This window comes from Gobius niger, assembly GCF_951799975.1.
Source record: "Gobius niger genome assembly, chromosome: 16".
Taxonomy (NCBI): Eukaryota; Metazoa; Chordata; class Actinopteri; order Gobiiformes; family Gobiidae; genus Gobius; species Gobius niger.
Genome location: NC_136867.1, coordinates 20,085,657 through 20,105,607, shown reverse-complemented (window position 1 = coordinate 20,105,607; position 19,951 = coordinate 20,085,657). Strand labels below are relative to the sequence as shown.

At 42.0% G+C, this 19,951-nt stretch overlaps 4 protein-coding genes across 4 annotated transcripts; 1 reads left to right on the top strand and 3 right to left on the bottom strand.

Moving 5' to 3' along the window:
- The first annotated feature begins 1,123 nt into the window (after window positions 1–1,123).
- On the top strand, window positions 1,124–19,258 carry LOC306975809 (histamine N-methyltransferase-like). Its single transcript, XM_079573571.1, has 7 exons — window positions 1,124–1,133; window positions 15,692–15,837; window positions 16,027–16,079; window positions 17,126–17,233; window positions 17,506–17,636; window positions 18,521–18,614; window positions 18,851–19,258. Exons 2-7 carry the CDS (start codon window positions 15,701–15,703, stop codon window positions 19,198–19,200), a joined length of 873 nt encoding a protein of 290 aa, XP_079429697.1. The 5' UTR covers window positions 1,124–1,133; window positions 15,692–15,700; the 3' UTR covers window positions 19,201–19,258.
- Window positions 3,596–6,527, bottom strand: LOC306976295 (neutral cholesterol ester hydrolase 1-like; the record flags this gene model as incomplete). The annotated part of the gene is made up of 5 exons (XM_079574215.1): window positions 3,596–4,216; window positions 4,285–4,456; window positions 4,587–4,656; window positions 4,879–5,107; window positions 6,522–6,527. The coding sequence occupies 5 exons, from the start codon at window positions 6,525–6,527 to the stop codon at window positions 3,596–3,598; spliced, it is 1,098 nt and encodes a 365-aa protein (XP_079430341.1).
- On the bottom strand, window positions 6,540–9,333 carry LOC306975782 (neutral cholesterol ester hydrolase 1-like). Its single transcript, XM_079573531.1, has 5 exons — window positions 9,188–9,333; window positions 7,710–7,935; window positions 7,518–7,587; window positions 7,266–7,437; window positions 6,540–7,184 (listed from the first exon to the last, which is right to left on the bottom strand). Exons 1-5 carry the CDS (start codon window positions 9,326–9,328, stop codon window positions 6,564–6,566), a joined length of 1,230 nt encoding a protein of 409 aa, XP_079429657.1. The 5' UTR covers window positions 9,329–9,333; the 3' UTR covers window positions 6,540–6,563.
- On the bottom strand, window positions 11,019–13,603 carry LOC306975840 (neutral cholesterol ester hydrolase 1-like). The gene is made up of 5 exons (XM_079573614.1): window positions 13,447–13,603; window positions 12,200–12,425; window positions 12,033–12,102; window positions 11,786–11,957; window positions 11,019–11,713 (listed from the first exon to the last, which is right to left on the bottom strand). The coding sequence occupies exons 1-5, from the start codon at window positions 13,585–13,587 to the stop codon at window positions 11,093–11,095; spliced, it is 1,230 nt and encodes a 409-aa protein (XP_079429740.1). The 5' UTR covers window positions 13,588–13,603; the 3' UTR covers window positions 11,019–11,092.
- Window positions 19,259–19,951: the final 693 nt, after the last annotated feature.

The window sequence follows — 19,951 nt, the reverse complement described above, 5'->3', positions numbered from 1 at the left end:
CCTACTACTCCATTTTATGCAGATTGAGCACTTTTGGGAAGAAAAAGAAAGTCCCTATGAAACAATATTTCTAAGACCACAAACTGCATTTTTCTCTCCGCGCTCCATCTCTTGCTCGCTCCCGTACTTGTGTTAGAAGTCGGTTTTGCCTCTTTCCTGCCATTGTGCTGTGATCTGAGAGTGGAGCGACGATTAGTGCCAAATGACCCACATTGTTAGGATTTCACTGGAGCGGCGTACAGAGCTTTTTTTTTTTTTTTCTCATGGGAGTCATTCAAAACGCTGAGTAATTCCTAATCTGCCTTTATTTGACCTCTAACTTTTGGTCTATTGTCATTGTGAGGAAACAGGGAGTTCTCTTAAAGCTGCCTCCCACTGTGGAGACCTGTGTTATGGCACGCAATTCTCAAAGCTTGCACTTGGACAGTAGAGTAAAGAAAGAAAAAAAAAGGGGGAAGTTGAAAACAAGATTTACTTTTTCCCCTTGCAGAAATCAAATAGGAAATGAGTGCTTGAGCAGCTGTGGACATATGGATAATTGTGGCATATAAACCTGCTCTCAGACACCACACAGCATCATATTAAACGTCAAGTAATGTCGCCGATAATAAGGCTGTCGTGAGTTCAAGTCTCCAGTTCAGTCCTCAGCTTGTTCCCAGGCCTGTCAGGTAGTGAGTAGGAAGTATGAGCGTTAAACTGTCCCGGGGCGAGGAAGACAACACCATGAGAGAGAGGTGTGTCCTCTGTCACATCGTAATAACAAACTTTTAAAAGGTGTGAGAGGAAACATAGGAGGCCTTCAGATGTAATGCATCATTGTGTTACACATTTTTTTCTGTTAAGTAACCGCAAGAGCTTTGGAAAAAGATGTGTGAATGTAAGATGTAAGTCACTTCAATCGCAACTTGTCAAAGCATGTGTTTGATCATAGACTGAACTCGCGTTACACAATTGGACATTGTCAATGGGGTAAACCCAGAGGAAACCAGCTGGATGATAATAAGCAGTCCTCTTTTTCGCAGGGCCAGAGATGTTAATAGAAGTCCCACCAGATTACAGAGTTGTGATATGTTTCAGAGCTCAGGTGTTGAAGATTGCAATCACAGGTAAACGATGCCAAACGAGTTGATCAGGTAAGAATCCCCCCCCCCCCTCAAATCAGTTGTGCTGGGAAAATAGTTTTTGTTTCATGTGAATAGGCACATAGTAGTATAAACACCTATTAACCTTTAAAGAGACCGAATGCAAGTTGGTAATTTTATGCTCACTACTGCCACCTCAGGTCTTGCACGTTACTGCAGTCTCTATTTTAAGCTCGAGCATGACGGCACTTTGGACACGAAGTAACAACTTTTTGAGTGACAGAGCAGGATTTTAGAGGCAGTTGTGGTGAATAGATCTGGGCTCATTCAACACTTTTGGACATGGCTGGAACATGTAGGGGGAAGAAAATACTTACATTTTAACATTAAACTCCGTATAGTCCCTTTAACACAAGTCATCACATTCTGATTGTTAAAAGAAGAGGAGTTACATGCATGAAAACAAAACTTGAGATGCAGATGAGGAGGCAAAGCAATAAAATGTACATAAAAAGAGAGCATTTATGTCTGAGTATATGCAGTATGTTTGACAGACACAATGTATGACAAAAGGACGAATGGATATTGCTCTCGACTTAGGAAGGAGGCACAGGGAGCAAACTCTACACAGAAAATACCTTCTCGCTATGTAGCACAAGAGCTAACCACTGTGCCACCCAAATTTAGTACAGAATGCTTAAAAAAACATTGGATCCAAACCAGATCCAATATTTATGAAATGTTTCGTAATATGTGTACTGGGGCATGCCTCTGGTGGTACAGTAGTCATCTCATACAAGTAGAGCGATGGCAGGTTGAATCTGGCTACCACGTTGTGTCTTTTGGCAAGACACTCCCCACCTTGTCTGTGGAGGGCAGTGTCCACACAGACAAGGATCACCTACAAACAGAGAGACCACTGGTGCGGATTGGCAGCCATGATTCCTTCAGTCAACCCCAGGGGAGCTGTATCTGCCCTGTAATCTTGTAAAATGGTAAATAAATCCCAATCATCGTTATTATCTGTTATCTAAACTATACACTCGTTCTGTGGATTTATACTTCAGTCCCTCATATGTTTCTGGTGGAGAAGTTGCAACATGTGATGTAAAAGCTGTCAACTCAGCAAAGCGTGGCAAAAATGGAGAAGGTGGATGAAAGACATCAACCATAGTAAATCTGCCTCGCTTCTAGTATCATCAAAGTAGGGCATGACATAATGGTCTTGAGTTTGACAGCTCTCTCCTTTAGCGAAGAAACACATGTGCACCGCCGTGAACCGTGACGCACACTGGCCCAAAACTAAACCTGTTATCAGTTAAAGGCTAGTATAAACGAATACCCCACGGGATATTAACGACATACCTTCATCCCTTCACTCCTACACTCTCCCCAGACACTCCCCCCGTGTTTCTCTAACTAAAGTCACGGAATCTCCCTAAATTCCTAAATTAAGGCTGCAGCTGGCCATTGTCTCATTTATGAAACGGAGAAAATGCTAAACGAGCACAATGCACTGATGCCAAAGAGGTTAAAGCCTGTGTGACTGAGTGAGGGTGTTCCCCGCACAGGAAAACTCTGTGTGAATACAAGAGCATAGAAATGGCATGATGTAATATGCAGTTAGAAGTCAGAGCTGAACAAAAGAAAATGTATGTCTTGGTGGAATAGAATTAAATGCTGGTGGTCAAAGTATGGAGAGAAGACTTCAGTCAAGGTACTGGTCCTTTACAGTACACTAATAGTATTATATAGAACTCAAAAATATATTAAAAGGGAAATGCTCTGGCGTCTGAACCACACTGTGCAATGAGGGTCTCTAAACATATTGCTATTTATCACTCATCTCTCAGCAAGAACCCTCCAGGGATGTTCTGCACGTGTCTTAATGGGTCTCTCCCAAGTAAAGAAAATACTTGATCTGTATAAATAATAGCCTAAATATTTTTCTCCACAATTTAATCGTTGACTTGAATTTATTCAATCAGTCCAAATAAGACTTTGATGCTCCTTTTATTGGCCACTAGAGGGCAGTGCTGTGAATGATCATTTTTCAATGTGGGTGGTGAGGAACATGTCAGGTCTTGTACACTGGGGAAACTGTGAGTATGGCCCCGAGGGTCGGTTCTGTTGAGATGAAACACATCCAACAGGAAATATGTGTTCTAATTCATACCTGTGACAGCTGTTCACAAAATTGAATCAATTGTTATATGAACTGGTCACATTACCTGAGTATGGCGATGGTGGTAAAAAGAAATACTCAAAAAGCCAACTTTAAAAAGTTGGCACAAAACAATTGTGCCCTCTGCTGTTATAGGTTTTCCATTTTTTTTCTTTTAGGCTATTGTGCACAAAATATAATCCATTGTGGAAATTGCTAGTCTGACTGTTGTTTTTTCTGCTCTATCTGTGGCCCTGCTTCCGCCTTCATTTAGCCCACCCTTAGATTGAATCTTCTGACTGATGCAACAGTATCTGCGACACTGTATTTGATCAAGGTTTTCTTGCTACTACAGGTTGTCCTGTAGCCAGTTTATGTAGTCTCGGAGTGCTCTTTTCCCCACATCAAAGTCCAGAGGCCAGAAGAGAAAGCTGAAGCAGCCGTGAAAGCCGTCTTCATAGTGGGCACTGGTGACTGTGACTCCAGCCTCCTGTAAGCGCTGCGCGTACATCAGACCATCATCCCTCAACACATCAAACTCACACGTCATAATGTACGCCTTCGGACATTTGGACAACACCTCTGACTCAGCCAGAAGAGGAGAAGCCCGGACATCCAACAGCCCTGGGACCTTCTCCAAAATCCCTTCTAACCCTTCATCTGCTACAACCGGCCTGTAGTTCTTCTGATGCCCTGGAGAGAGCAGTGTGGTCCAGTCATAGCACGCTCTTAACTCAGGAGTGAGAAGAGGCTGCTGCAGAGAGCTGTGGTTGTTTGATAAGAACTGTTCCATCAAAGAGAGGTCTGCTCCCAGGTACTGCATCCAAAACTTCACTAGAGATGTGCGGTAAAGGACAGGTATTTTCTGGTTTTGGATAACAGAAGGTGTGTTGAAGTCCAGGGCCTGAAGCGCTGGATAAATCAAAGCCTGAGCTCTGAACTTTACTTTCATGCTGGGGTCTTGGGAGATCTGTGAACACAGGAGAGATCAGCTTGATGCTTAATGATAATATTGTCGCTATAGAGTGACGTCGGCACCTCCTGAGCCACTGCTGCAGCCAGGTTTCCTCCAGCGCTGTCTCCAGATACAGCCACTCGCTCTGGATCAATGGAGTATTTGGACAAAACCTCTGCAGACAGGAAGTACTTTGCTGCGGCCAGGCAGTCCAAGTACGGCACAGGGAACTGCACTTCTGGGTAAAGACGATACCTGGAAGGATGATTTTGGAAATTATCACCCGAAATAAAGCCTAAATGTTGGCTGTACAAAAATAGACTGACTGTCACATGACATAGAAGTTATGCTGAGCACAGGCTGTGATTGTATTTAAGGCCCTTACTCCACGGAGACCACAACAGCGTCAAGATCTTTGGACATCATCCTGGTCACTTTGTCATAGGAACCTTTCCCTGATGCAAAAAAAATCAAAAGAAAAACATATGCCATTCATTAACAGATGACAAATCAGCTACGGTCTGTATTTGTATGCATTGTCTTCTATTGAATTCAATAATTTGGGCAGAAACAAACTTCGACCAAGTGTAGCGGCAAAAGTTAGAATCAATAAACTAAACGAACAATCCTTAAAAACAAACAAGTTCCACTGCAATGGCACTTCTGTCCACACTCACTTGCGCTGCCCAGGGCCCATCCTCCTCCGTGAAAATACAGGAGTCCTCTCTTCAGACTTCCCTCTCCCCCAGACGCTTCATAAACTCGCACCGGGACACCAGAGAAATTCTCATCCTTTACTTTAACTCCAGGGAGAAACTCGGGACCCGAATCAGGATCTAAGACCTCTCGGAACTGTCGGATGGACTGAATGTAGTGACCAAAGCCAAGACGTTGCTTGAGAAGTGCCTGTGCACAAACAAAGAAAAGGTTTGGCTACATTGACAAGAGAAAAAAGTGAAAAGTAAAGAAGTGCCTGAATATGGATAAACTGATTTGAAGCTTAAGAATAGTCCTGCATTGACCCTAAATCCCATATTTCTTTGCAGTAATTTAACAGTTAAAAAGAGTAAACACTTTGCTCAAAGCCATAAAGACGTGACTCTTCTGGTGCCACCCCTCAGCTGCCCCAATGAAAACAGTGTGGACACGCCCCTGGTCTATTCTTGTCAATAAAAACACTCAAAGGCAAAGGCCAAATTGTTATATTTTGTCTTTAAATACCAAGACACTTTGGCACTTTAAGCTTAGCTAGTTGACAGCTCCCTAAAGTTACATTATATAGGCTTAATTATCATTCAATCAAAAGTCCAGAGTCCACATGGTCACAGTTTGCAAATAGCAGGTCTCTAAATAACTAAATAATATGCTCTGATGACATAAAACACACTGGCTTCACTTACAAAATAGGAAACTGTTCGATGAGTTGCATCCAGAAGCATTAACTTCCACGGCTCCTGTATCCCGTCAGGTAAAGGAAAGTAGACGTAATAAGCCGACGAGACTGTTAAAAGCGAGGTCAAAGCTACAAGAACAGTCCTCATTTTCATCTAATGGTAGCCCAGTTATTGTTCTTGATTCCGAGGTTTTAATTTTTCATATGGCGCATGTAGAAACTTTATTGTGCCTTCAATGACAGAGGCAGAAGGTCGTTCCCTCCTAGTTCCTAGCCCTTGACCGACTTCCTTTCATGGGCCTACCAGAAATCAATCTGTAACTAAAACAGCGTGCCAGACCACAAAGGTAGACCAAATAATGTTGCAGCAGAGATGAGAAGCGTATGAACAGATAAATAAGTTGAGTTATACTGCGCCAAGGCTGGGTCTGATGTTGCCTTTGTATGACGCGCTTTTGTGAGAGGTTTTTATTATTTTGAATATTGTTTGACAATTAAAGGCCCTATACCTGATTTATTTTTATTTTTATCACAAGCAATGAAAGAGGAAGCCACTAAATTAATGTTAGTGGTATTAGTAATGTCCCCATTCTTCACAGGGATATGGTTAAATGCACATTTCACAGCTTGCAGGGTCACTTTTGAGGGTCACTGTCAGAGAAATACTAGAAAACTAGCCAGAGAGACACAAATACTTTATGATCCGATGCACAGTGTTTTCCCCACAAATGTCTGAGTTTACAATATACTCAAGGAGGACAGAACAAAATGTGTTCCGCTACTTGGAGAAAAAATAAATAAATCAGGTATAGTGCCTTATGTAACACAACTTTACATTTTGGAGGCAAAAAGGAGCAAGTTGAGGATTTTTATCTTTATTACTGGTCCATTGTATCCTACAAACACACTTTAGTCCTGGTTAAGTGCCTCCATGTCAGTGCCGTGACATGGAGGTGTATGAACAGACTTCTACAGGTTGTCCTTTAGCCAGTTTAGGTAGTCTCGGAGTGCTCTTTGTCCAACATCAAAGTCCAGAGGCCAGAAGACAAAGCTGAAGCAGCCGTGAAAGCCGTCTTCATAGTGGGCACTGGTGACTGTGACTCCAGCCTCCTGTAAACGCTGTGCGTACATCAGACCATCATCCCTCAACACATCAAACTCACACGTCATAATGTACGCCTTCGGACATTTGGACAACACCTCTGACTCAGCCAGAAGAGGAGAAGCCCGGACATCCAACAGCCCTGGGACTTTCTCCAAAATCCCCTCCAACCCTTCGTCCGCTATAACTGGCCTGTAGTTCTTCTGATGCTCTGGAGAGAGCAGCGTGGTCCAGTCATAGCGCGCTCTTAACTCAGGAGTGAGAAGAGGCTGCTGCAGAGAGCTGTGGTTGTTTGATAAGAACTGTTTTATCAAAGAAAGGTCTGCTCCCAGATACTGCATCCAAAACTGCGCCATGAAGGGCCGAGACAGCACTGGCATGTTTTGGTTTTGAAGTAAGGACGGTGTGTTGAAGTCCAGGGCCTGCACTGCAGGGTAAATCAAAGCCTGAGCTCTGAACTTCACTTTCACACTGGAGTCTTGGGAGATCTGTGAACACAGAACAGTTTGGTATTTAGAAAACAATATTGTACTGTAACTATAACTATAACTATAGAGTGATGTCTGCACCTCCAGAGCCACTGCTGCAGCCAGGTTTCCCCCAGCGCTGTCTCCAGACACAGCCACTCGCTCTGGATCAATGGAGTATTTGGACAAAACCTCTGAAGACAGGAAGTACTTTGCTGCGGTGAGGCAGTCCAAGTACGGCACAGGGAACTGCACTTCTGGGTAAAGACGATACCTAAAACATCAAAAAGGCAAGGCAATAAAATTAAACCCAGACTTGTGTTGTAGTAAATACACAGAACAAGGCTCACTCACTCCACAGAGACCACCACAGCGTTGAGCTCATCAGACCAGATCCTGCTCATTTTGTCAGAAAACCCTTTCTCTGAGAATGAAGAAAAACATCTTAACATGTGTTTAGGACTAGGAGCACACTCCTACTGAAGTCCTTTATTACAACAACTACATATTTGATTTTTACAATAATACTGTAGCGTCCACACTCACTTGCGCTGCCGTAGGCCCATCCTCCTCCGTGAAAGTACAGGACTCCTCTTTTCAGATCTCCCTCTCCCTCAGACGCTTCATAAACTCGCACCGGGACACCAGAGAAAGTCTCGTCACTCACTTTCACTCCAGGGAGAAACTCTGGATCTGTAATCTCCAAATCCTCAACGTACTTTCTGATGGGTGTAATATAGTGGCCAAAGCCAAACCATTGCATCAGTGCGCCCTATAGAAAAGAAATATATATACCATAAAATGCTTACGGAGTGTGGAGTTTGCATGTTCTCCCAGTGTTTGCGTAGGTTTCCTCTGGGTACTCCGGTTTCCCCTACCACTAAAAACATGTGTAATAGGTGAATCCTGCAGCCAAGTGATTCTGACCATCAGCCTGGCCCCACATCTGGAGATGGGTCTCCGGGTGCGGTACTGCCATCGCTCACTTCTCCTTATGGTTTGCCCCAGCGACATCGAATGCCAAGGACTAGCTTCCCAACTGGGACAATAAAGTACACCTGACCTTATTTTATTTGCTTGTCACAATAGACACATTTCATGTGACGTATGCATACTGAATTAGGTGCATGCGCGCACACACAGGTAAACTGGTATTCAGTAAGTTTAGACTGTTGCCAACAAGCACTCGAACCTTAACTGGTGTACAGCACTGTTAATTTTGACAACATATTTTATTTTAGTTTTAGTCTTAGTCTTTTGACTAAAATGTAATTTAATTTTAGTCAAGATTTAGTCAAAAAAAACGTTTCAATTTTAGTCTAGTTTTAGTCGACTAGAATTGCATGTCAATTTAGTCGACTACAATGAAGACTAATTTAGTCGGCTTATATTTATAATATTCATTATAATCATATTTAATCGTGGTCCTTGACTTCATGGAGCTTCTACCACATGAATAAAGCTCAGAGCTGATCTTTTGGCAGTGAATTTACATGATATGAGGCTTTTTCAGACGGTCAATAGATGTTTGGATGATTTTAGTCTCTCCTTTTCATTTTTATTTAGTCTTATTTTAGTCGACTAAAATATCTGGACATTTTAGTCATAGTTTTAGTCTCATGAGAAAGTTTTAATTTAGTTTTAGTCCGCAAAAATATCACTTTGACTAAAATTAAGACTAAATATTTTAGTCGACGAAATTAACACTGGTGTACAGTGTGTCATGCAGATTTAGCTTTTAATGTAAATTTTCCAGTATGCAAGTCCTGACAAGCAAAGATTTTCTCTTGCAGTCTAGGTAATGTACTCAGCAACAAATAGTCATTGAACACTTCAACATTAGGTTTATAATTGTCCAAGTAATCTATGTATGTTGTAGCCTAACCTAAAGTCCAATGTGGCAGACTGCTTATGTGTCATTACTGCTTCCCCCATACAGTAAAAGAGATTACAAAGGTTAAACTCTATACTTGTTGCAATAGTTCATGCGTTATGCAATTATTTCACAGGTAAAAGAAACTTACAGTGTATATTACAGTCCGAAAACTCGCATCCAGCAACATTAGTTTCCATTGCTCCTGTAAGGCATCAGGTAAAGGCGTGTAGATGTAATAAGCCAAAGAGACTGTTAATAACAAAGTAATGATCAATGAAAACCGTCGCATTTTCAGTGATAGTCTTGGCTCAGTAGTCTTGACCACTGACACGCTGCAACTCACGCTTGCTCATATCAGGAGTCTGAAGGTCAAGTGAGGACTGGAAACAATTATTACAATTATTAACCCTTTAGGTGCCAGATTTTTTTTTTTATATATTCTGTGACACCTGTACAATACATTTAAAAATAAATAGTACTACAACCAGTCCTGAGCATTACTTTGACCCTAAAATGGATTTTGTTGTGTGGGTAGAGCTCCTGTTAAAACCCTGATGGTGTTCTGGAGCAGGAAGTGGGGGTGCGGCAGGTGCTGCAGCTCCCCCTGGTGGTGAAGCTTGAAAAATAGAAATGACAATAAAATGATGGCTTGTAAATATATCTGGTTGCTGTTTCATTGTGGTCCACAACATTGTAAGCCTAAAGTCTTGTTTGGATGAAAGATGAAGAGAGGTATAATTTTAATAATAATAAAAAACAGTTGATTATTTTCAATGCATATTGGCCAATCAGATTTGTGACTATATAAAACCTTTCTGTGGTCTGTTGTTTTTGCACAACACATTAAATGCTAACTTTAGCTTGACTTCTAGCACTGATGCTTCAGTCTAAACTGCTGCTGGCTTGTTACTTTTCTCTTTGAATTAAAGTGCAGCATATTTTCTGGAGATAATTCTCCAGAAAATAGAATACTGGAGAATACAGAGCCTGCCGTGCCTTGTTACATAATATCTATAGAATTCTATAAATTCCTCAATGCCAAGCACCCCCGACCGAAAACGTCTTCCTGTGCGCCTGTTCTGGAGAAAACATATTTGTAAGAGAAACGTTGTTTTGAGTAAAATCACTCGTCATACAACTTTGGCACCTGAAGGGCTAATCTCAAAGAATAAAGCTTTACAAAGAGCACATGTTCTGTTTGGAGTTTCAAACAAACAAAAATAAATGAGAGTCAATGCTTTTTTTCCCTTCTTTTTAATTTACAATGAACACGCAGGGGTCTCCAACCTTTCTCTGAATCTACCCAAAGCTCCAGCCTTTCAGTAGTTCCTCAAAGATGATGAAATGTATTTCTACATGATTTCTACATAAGCTTGATTATCTCGAAACAACTCACATCGAGTCACATTTGTCGGCACGGTAGCACAGTGGTTTGCACTTTAGCTTCACAGCGAGAAGCTCCAGGGTTCGATTCCCACCTGGACGGGACCTTTCTGTGTGGAGTTTGCATGTTCTCCCCGTGTCTGAATAGGTTTCCTCTGGGTACTTCGGTTTCTCCTACGACTAAAAGCATGTACACTAGGCCAGGATGAATGATGTGTGTGAGTGAATGTATGGTGGTGGTCAGAGGGACCGTTGGCACAGATGTGTGCCGTCGCGACAGCGCTTCTGTCAGTCTCCCCCAGGGGAAACTGTAGCTACAATTGTCTCATGTAAAGCGCTTTGTGATTATGTCTGTGAAAGGCGCTATATAAATAAAGTTCTTCTTTAAATTGATGCATTTTCTGTATTTGCAGAAAATGACTGACTCATGAGCACACTGAACACAATCTGCAAATATTAAAAGAAAACATTATATTTTTTGTGAAAAAGGTTAGAGGCCCCGACTTATTGCAACAAATATGAGCTCCATCATCATAGTATTTAAAAAAGCAAAACAAGACTGAATTATCGTAGAAGTTTATTGCAAGTGGTCTCTGATCCATTGTATCTCATAAACGCACTTGAGTCCTGGTTAAGTGTTGCCCTGACATGGAGGTGTATGGACAAACTTCTACAGGTTGTCCTGTAGCCAGTTTATGTAGTCTCGGAGTGCTCTCTTTCCAACATCAAAGTCCAGAGGCCAGAAGAGAAAGCTGAAGCAGCCGTGAAAGCCGTCTTCATAGTGGGCACTGGTGACTGTGACTCCAGCCTCCTGTAAACGCCGCGCGTACATCAGACCATCATCCCTCAACACGTCAAACTCACACGTCATAATGTACGCCTTCGGACATTTGGACAACACCTCTGACTTAGCCAGAAGAGGAGAAGCCCGGACATCCAACAGCCCGGGGACTGTCTCCAAAATCCCCTCCGACCCTTCGTCCGCTACAACCGGCCTGTAGTTCTTCTGATGCTCTGGAGAGAGCAGCGTGGTCCAGTCATAGCGCGCTCTTAACTCAGGAGTGAGAACAGGCTGCTGCAGAGAGCTGTGGTTGTTTGATAAAAACTGTCCCATCAAAGAAAGGTCTGCTCCCAGATACTGCATCCAAAACTGCGCCATGAAGGGCCGAGACAGCACTGGCATGTTTTGGTTTTGGAGAAAGGACGGTGTGTTGAAGTCCAGGGCCTGCACTGCAGGGTAAATCAAAGCCTGAGCGCTGAACTTTACTTTCACACTGGAGTCTTGGGAGATCTGTGAACACAGAGCTTGGTACTTATAATATAATACTGTACTGTAACTATAACTATAGAGTAAAGTACACACCGCCTGAGCCACTGCTGCAGCCAGGTTTCCCCCAGCGCTGTCTCCAGACACAGCCACTCGCTCTGGATCAATGGAGTATTTGGACAAAACCTCTGAAGACAGGAAGTACTTTGCTGCGGTGAGGCAGTCCAAGTACGGCACAGGGAACTGCACTTCTGGGTAAAGACGATACCTAAAACATATTTGTCAACAGTAAATTAAACCCAGACTTGTGTTGTAGTAAATACACAGAACAAGGCTCACTCACTCCACAGAGACCACCACAGCATTGAGCTCATCAGACCAGATCCTGCTCATTTTGTCATAAGCCCCTGTCTCTGAGAATTAAGTAAAGCAGAATGTTAAAATGTGATTTGGAGAACATCTTGTACTGCATAGTTGATTGATTTTTACAATAATACTGTCCCCACTCACTTGCGCTGCTGTAGGCCCATCCTCCTCCATGAAAGTACAGGAGTCCTCTCTTCAGACCTCTCTCTCCCCCTGACGCTTCATAAACTCGCACCGGGACACCGGAGAAAGTCTCATCACTCACTTTCACTCCAGGGAAAAACTCTGGATCTGTAATCTCCAAAGCCTCAACGTACTTTCTGGTAGATGTAATATGGTGGCCAAAGCCAAACCATTGCATCAGTGCAGCCTGTAGAAAAGAAATACATACCATAAAATGCTTATGGAGCTTTCCTTGCCCATATGGACCAATTCACATTTCAACACTGTGTTATTCTTTTTTTATGTAATGTATATGATTTGCAACGTTATCTTTCTCTTCACAATTTTGGCCATCTTTAAACAGCTTAAATGCCTAATTTTGATGAAACATTTAAGTAAAATAACACATAATAATTGAAAACCCAACAACTCAAATAAAGAAATGAAATAAAAACTTGCCAGTGCTATTTTATTGATTTGTTTGGTAAAACATTTACCGTACATACATTTTTTCCCCCTATTGCTCTTTTATGAATGTAAAAGACAAAATATTGACTAATTACATGAGTCTTGTAGATGAGTGCCCCACCTTATGGACAAATGTAGCATCATTCACACTCTCATTCATACACCAGTGTCAGACATTCGTGGCGAGGGGGGTGAAGTGTCTTGCCCAAGGACACTGGCAGATAATGCGCGTTTGTTTTCAAACAGCCAAGTTTAAGATTGTGTTTTTTCAATGGGTGCCATTCAAGTGTGTCATGTGGACCAAAGGTGACCAGAGACAGAAAATGTCATACTACTTCACATTCAGGTTTCTCACAATTATGGTGATATAAAATTAAACAACCTTTTAAGCACGATTGTTATTCATTAAGTTTAGACAGTTGCCAACAAGCACTGGAACCTAAACTAGTGTACAGTCTATGTCATGCAGATTTAGCTTTTAATGTAAATTTTACAGTATGCAAGTCCTGACAAGCAAAGATTTCCTCTTGCAGTCTAGACACCGTACTCGACAACAAATAGTCACTGAATACTTCAATATTAGGTTCATAATTCCAAGTAATCTATGCATGTTGTAGCCAGTTTAACGTAAAATCCAATGTGGCAGACTGCATATGTGTCATTCCTGCTTCCCCATACAGTAAAAGAGATTATAAAGGTAAAACTCTATACTTGTTGCAATAGCTCATGCGTTTATTATTTCGCAGGTAAAAGAAACTTACAGTATATGTTATAGTCCGAAAACTTGCATCCAGCAACATTAGTTTCCATTGCTCCTGTAAGGCATCAGGTAAAGGCGTGTAGATGTAATAAGCCAAAGAGACTGTTAATAACAAAGTTATGATCAATGGAAACCGTTGCATTTTCAGTGATAGTCTTGGCTCAGTAGTCTTGACCACTGACAAGCTGCAACTCACGCCTGCTCATATCAGGAAACTGGAAACTCTTATTAACCCTTTAGGCGCCAGATCTTTTTTTTTTTTGAATACATTTAAATATAAAGAGTACTACAACCAGTCCTGAGCAGTACTTTGACCCTAACATGGATTATGTTGTGTGGGTAGAGCTCATGTTAAAACCCTGATGGAGTTCTGGAGGAAACATGTTTGTAAGAGAAACGGTTTGAGTAAAATCACTGGTCGCACAACTTTTGCAACATAAGGGCCAATCTCAAAGAATAAAGCTTTACAAAGAGCACATTTCATGTTTGGAGTTTTTAAAACAAACAAAAATAAATGAGAGTCAATGCTTTTTTCCCTCCTTTTTTATTTATAAAATCAACACACAGGGGTCTCCAACTTTCTCTGAAGCCTCCCGAAGCTCCACCTCTTTCAGTAGTTCCTCAAAAATGATGAAATGTCTTTCTTCATTATTTCTACATAAGCTTGTTGAGTCAGGCTTGATAAGTGCCAGCTCGAAAGAACTCACATCGAGTCACTTTTCTATCGATGCATTTTCTGTATTTGCAGCAAATGACTGACTCGTGAACACACTGAACACAATCTGCAAATATATAAAATATAAATAAATATAATATTAAAAAGTATTAAATGCAAGCAACATATTTTTTCTTTCTTTGTGTTCAGGGTGTACTCTGCCTAAGTATCAATTACTGAAGTATGAGACAAGGACGAGGTAAATGTGAAAATCTTCAGAGGCCCCTGACTTATCACAACAAATATGAGCCCTGTCACCATAGTATTAAAAAAAAAAAAGCAAAACAAGACTGGATCATTGTAAAAGTGGATAAACATTCATAATCTTTCATCTCTGATCCATTGTGTCTTAAAATCAACCTCTGGTCCTGGTGCTGCCCTGTCATGGAGGTGTATGGACAGACTTCTACAGGTTGTTCTTTAGCCAGTTTATGTAGTCTCGGATTGCTCTCTTTCCAACATCAAACTCTAGAGGCCAGAAGACAAAGCTGAAGCAGTTTACTGGACCATAAGGACCATCAAAATGACCATGCTGTGTTCTATAGCCTAGATACAGGGGGTGTCTCACATTGCCCGCTGTTTCACATTACCCTAACGCCCTTTTATAGGCGGGTTTGAAGGGCTGACAAACCCCTCCCGTTACATAAACTCGGGTTGTAACAGTAGAAGGAGAACGTCAGTAGTGTTGACCTGCGTTTTGCAACCACAGAGGCAAAAACAGCAAAGAAATAGACGAGTTTGGAATCCTCAGAAGCGTATAGAAAGGTGGGTGACAAAGTTATGATGTTTTGTAATCCGTAAGTAGGTCTACCGCTGGGGGTATAGAAACTGGCTGGGAGCTGGCCTCATCTCACTTCACCTCTCTCTCTCTCTCTCTCTCTCTCTCTCTCTCTCTCTCTCTCTCTCTCTCTCTCACACACACACGGTAACGGGTAAGCAACTGGTAAGTTTATGGATTTGCCAGCTTTGTCTCGCGTTACAATATGGCCAGTGAGTTGGTTTAGCTTGGACTTGAGGCCAATGACTCTAATGACTTGCTGTTACTTTATAATTATTATTTGTTAGAGTGAAACTGTTGAAAGATCAGGAATCACTGCGTAAAAGCGGTGCATCTATGTTTACATATAGCCTATGGTAATTAGCCACATGCTTTGTCGGCTTTCCACTTTCTTTCTTTTTTTGGACATACCACTAAAAGTACCTAGTACCACTTTAGATATCTGGTAGTTTCAATTCTAAATACCCATTAGTTACCAGGACATATCTTACATTGTTATTACATAGAAACTACCACTTTAAGTATTAAGAAATTACTACTGAAGTTCACTATGAAGTACCACTGTAGATACCTATAAGCGTACCACTGTAAGTAGTACCTAATAATTAACTCTGTAAGTACCGCAGTAGCTACCTAGGAGTTACCCGGCTATATTCTAAAGTGTTACTCTCACATTGATACTTCTTTGAAACCCAAGCAATTGAACTTTGGCGCTGAACATGATGTCATATTGCTTGTAAATCTTGTTGTCAGGCTCGCACCATGACTTCTCCGCTCAAGTGCCTGATTGATGACGATGACAGATACCAAAAATCCTTTAACCTGTATCTGGAGCGCTCCGGGGAACATCAGTGTATGAGGGACTTCATCCACAACACCCTGCCCGACATACTGTCCAGGTAACACGCTGTAAGACAAAAATTACAAGGGAAAACGTTGATATTAATAGTTGTAATAATACAAACATTTTTGGTGCTTTTCAAAACACTCAAAGGCTCCATCACTTTGTGTCTCTCCTTCAGAACATGTCATACAGTCCACTTTGAAGTATTTTACTGAAAAGACCTGTAATTATTGTCTGCTCTCAGTGTTGGCAACGGAAAGTCACAGCTAAATGTCATTGGTGTTGGAAGTGGAGAAGGTAAGGTAGGCACTTTGTCTCATTAACTTCAGTAACACGGCTTTATAGTGGGGAGGGGGTTCTGCTGAGGAGCAGTGATTGGTTACTGGGCTGGTGACGAAAGCTCGGAGGCGTCTCCAGGAGGTTGGGGCGTTCCTAGGAGGACTCAGGCCAACCCTTTCCCTAAAATGGCCGCCATCAGAGTTTTTACAGATTAGTCAAAAATACGTGAATGTTCCAAGGCAACACTTCAGGCATGTTTTTAATGAGGGAATGACATAATAACATGATGTAAAGCTTGAAAAAGTCGATTTTGCATAATACCCCCCCTTTAAGGTGTGCACGTATTCTGAGATAATGTTATTTGTGGCTTTAACAGTAAAACCCTTTGCCTTTTATTGTACTTAACAGCTGCATTAAGTGTATGCCCATTTTCTGTATTAATCTCTACCTTCAGCTGCAGTATGTGTCATATTTGTAACCATGTTTAGTCTGACCCCACAGTCTGTCATCAATATTTTGCTGCAGAGCGGATACAATGTAGTGCATACACTTCTTCTTGAACAATCCACCTCCCACATCACAGAGATGTTACACAGTCTCTAATGGATATCAAAAACCATCAAAAACATCAGAAACACTTGAAACTCTGATCTGAGAGATTCAGCAGCTGTCCACATCAGTATCTTGCTATAAATTAATTTTGTTCAGTGTCACTGTCAACATCAACATCAGAAAAACCAAGAGCAACATGACAGCTGTGAATGTCTCAATGGTGGAACTTAATCGAAAGGTTGGAGGTTCAATCCCAGCTTTGACCATTGCATATTATCATTGGGCAAAATACAGTCCCCATGTCTTTAAATTTACGCTAACCTCCATTACCACGCTTTCCTCCAAGCATGTAAACTAATTATGATGATAAAATGCATTTATGCTATAAATGTAGCACAGCATCTTCTTTGAGAGTGGCAGGCTGCTTCCGTCTTCAGTCCATCTCACTTATAAAGGAGCCTGGTGTGTATCAAGTCAGTGATCTGTGTAATAATAGCCTTGTTGTGATTTAGGTAACATTGACCTGGAGATGCTCTCTCAGCTGTGTCAGAAGCACCCAGGGGTGCTAGTGGATAATGAGGTGGTGGATCCCAGCAGCCAGCAACTCGACAAGTACAAAGGTATAAGCCTAAATGACATGAATCACTGTACATCTGATTTCTGTGGTCAGTGTTTGTACATTCAGGACATGTCGCTGAGAGATTTAGGCAAGGCAAGTTTATTTGTAGAGCACAATTCATCCACGAGGCAAATCAAAGTGCTTCACAGTTGCATAAAAATTATAAAATCAATCATTCAGCAAATGTAGAATAACCAAACTGTGGAGTCAATAAAAGTTACTTATATGTAATTTATGAAATATAATTCTTGACAGTCTGTCTGTGTGATGCAGTGATGGTCGGCCAGAAGCCGGATTTGGAGCACATCAAGTTCACCTGGAACAAAATGACAGCGTCTGAGTTTGAGGAGCAGTGGAGACAGAAGAATATCACCAAGAAGGCCGACTTCATTCACATGCTGCATGTCTGTATGCTTTTCTGACACATCTGGTGACATTGGGTGACTGGCGCAGTTGGTAGAGCAGGTCGTCTCGTGATCGGAAGGTCGGGGGTTCCAGCTCCCACGTTGTCATTGTGTCCTTGGGCAAGACACTTCACCCACCTTGCCTCCAGTGTCTGTGTACATTGGTGAATGAATGAGAGAGTGTGTGGGTGACTGGTTCCTTTACCATAAGGCGCTTTCGGCTTGATGAAGGTAGAAAAGCTATATAAGTTGAGTCCATTTACCATTTACATCTGGGTCACAGTCTGTTGACGAAGCCTCATGTCTTTTACTGAAATCTCATTAGAGGATCTTTGTTGCATAGCCATCAATGGCCGCTTGTAGCAGAGATTCACGGCGACGACGATAGGGGCATTGGCCGCCATTGCTGTAGTACCTCCATATAGCTAGTTTTACATTGCATAGCATTGGACTTTAGACACGTTCTAAACACCAGTAAAGCCTGGTCCCTATTTTTTTTTAAACTTTCTACAGCTAGATATTGCTCCTATGATAACGCTGGGTTAGGCAGAATTAAAGGGACCAGGCTGGTATTTGTAAGAAAATGTTTAGAAATCTCGTATACTAATGAGGGCCGGACTGTTTGCATTGGAGCTGCGCGGCTATGACCGAACTAAACGTTACGCAAGGGCCGAGTCTACAGTGAAGATCCCGCCCTTATGCCCTTTTTAGGAACATGCTTCATAAGCTCTGTAAATCTGCCATGATTTCCCCCTCAAACATGGTCATTGTTGGAGGAGTGAGGAATGACGCTCTGTTAATAATATGTCTATGATAGCCATACATCACACATAATTAAATGAATGAATCCTGTCATCAGCTCATCATCTGTGCGGAATCCACAGATGCTGTACTTTGTCAAGGATCCGGGAGCCACCGTCAGCTTCTTTCAGAGCCTCCTCGACAAGAAAGGAAAACTTCTTATTGCTTTGGTGACTGGTGAGTGGATACACAAATCCTGCCATGTATTCACACACCTTTAATTCAGTAAGAATATAACACTTGAAGAATCATTAATTCATTTATTTTAATAATGAGAGGTTGTGTCTTAAATCATCCGACAAAGATACACTCAGCTAAAGAGACTTAAAGAAATGTTGTCTTTAATGATGATTTTAGAACAAAAGCATTGTGAATAAAAAAGTTAAATAAATACCTCATCATTGCATTTTTAGGTGATAGTGGCTGGGGGAAGCTGTGGGGAATCTTACGCAGCCATGAAATCTGTCAATGTGTGACCACTGCAGACATCATGAGTCTTTTGGACGCCCGAGGTGTCCCCTATCAGGGCTACGAGCTGCAGGCTCACATGGACATCACCGAGTGTTTCACTGAAGGAGACCAGACCGGAGAGCTGCTGCTGGACTTCCTCACTCAGGTGCTGGACTTCAAACGGACGGCCTCCCCCGAGCTCAGGCAAGGAGTTCTGCAAATGCTGCGGGACCCCCAGTGCAGTGTGGAGACGGGGGGCAGGGTCCTCTTCAATGGCAACTTTGAAGTCATAGTCCTGAATGCACTTGGTTAAAATGGCCTTAAAGAAGTCAGGCAATGTACTGTCGGGCTAAACAATTAATCACAATTAAACGGATTGTTTGATGGTTGCAATTAGGTCATAAAATTTTCACTGAAAACAGCATATGACAAACAAACAAATGCGTGAGTATTGTCATATGTATTTAACTTATTAACCTTGTTTTGATGATCAGACAAATACATAAAATGTATATTGATTACATGCACACCGCTATAATATAAATGTAAGAGGAAATTGAGCTAAACAACAATTGTTCAGAAATGCAGTCAATAAACAGCTACCCTCCAGTAATCAGATACCCTGCAGGAATAGCTGGCCAAAGAGATACAGACCACAGATGTTAAGACACGAAAGCTCCTAACCATGCACGGAGGATTCCACCCCAAATCCAGCACCCTGAGACTTGGATGAAACATCCAAGATCCATAAGTACATCAAGGACAAGGCTCCAACAGATGACATGCTCAGTGAAAGTCAGACAATTGGGAACAGAAGATGAGGCGCTGGAGCTCCCGTCATGGGAGGACAAGCCCCTACACGGGATGTACCACGTACATACAAGCCCCTACACGGGATGTACCACGTACATGTACACGTAGCTACTGCCCAGTCACTGGCCTCAATTTTACCGACCTTGGTGCGCCTAATCGTGGCTGCAACGGCGTGTAGCATCAGATGGTCAAAGGTCAGATGAGGGAACTAACATAGAACGCCCCTTTTATAGGCGGGTTCGAAGGGCAGA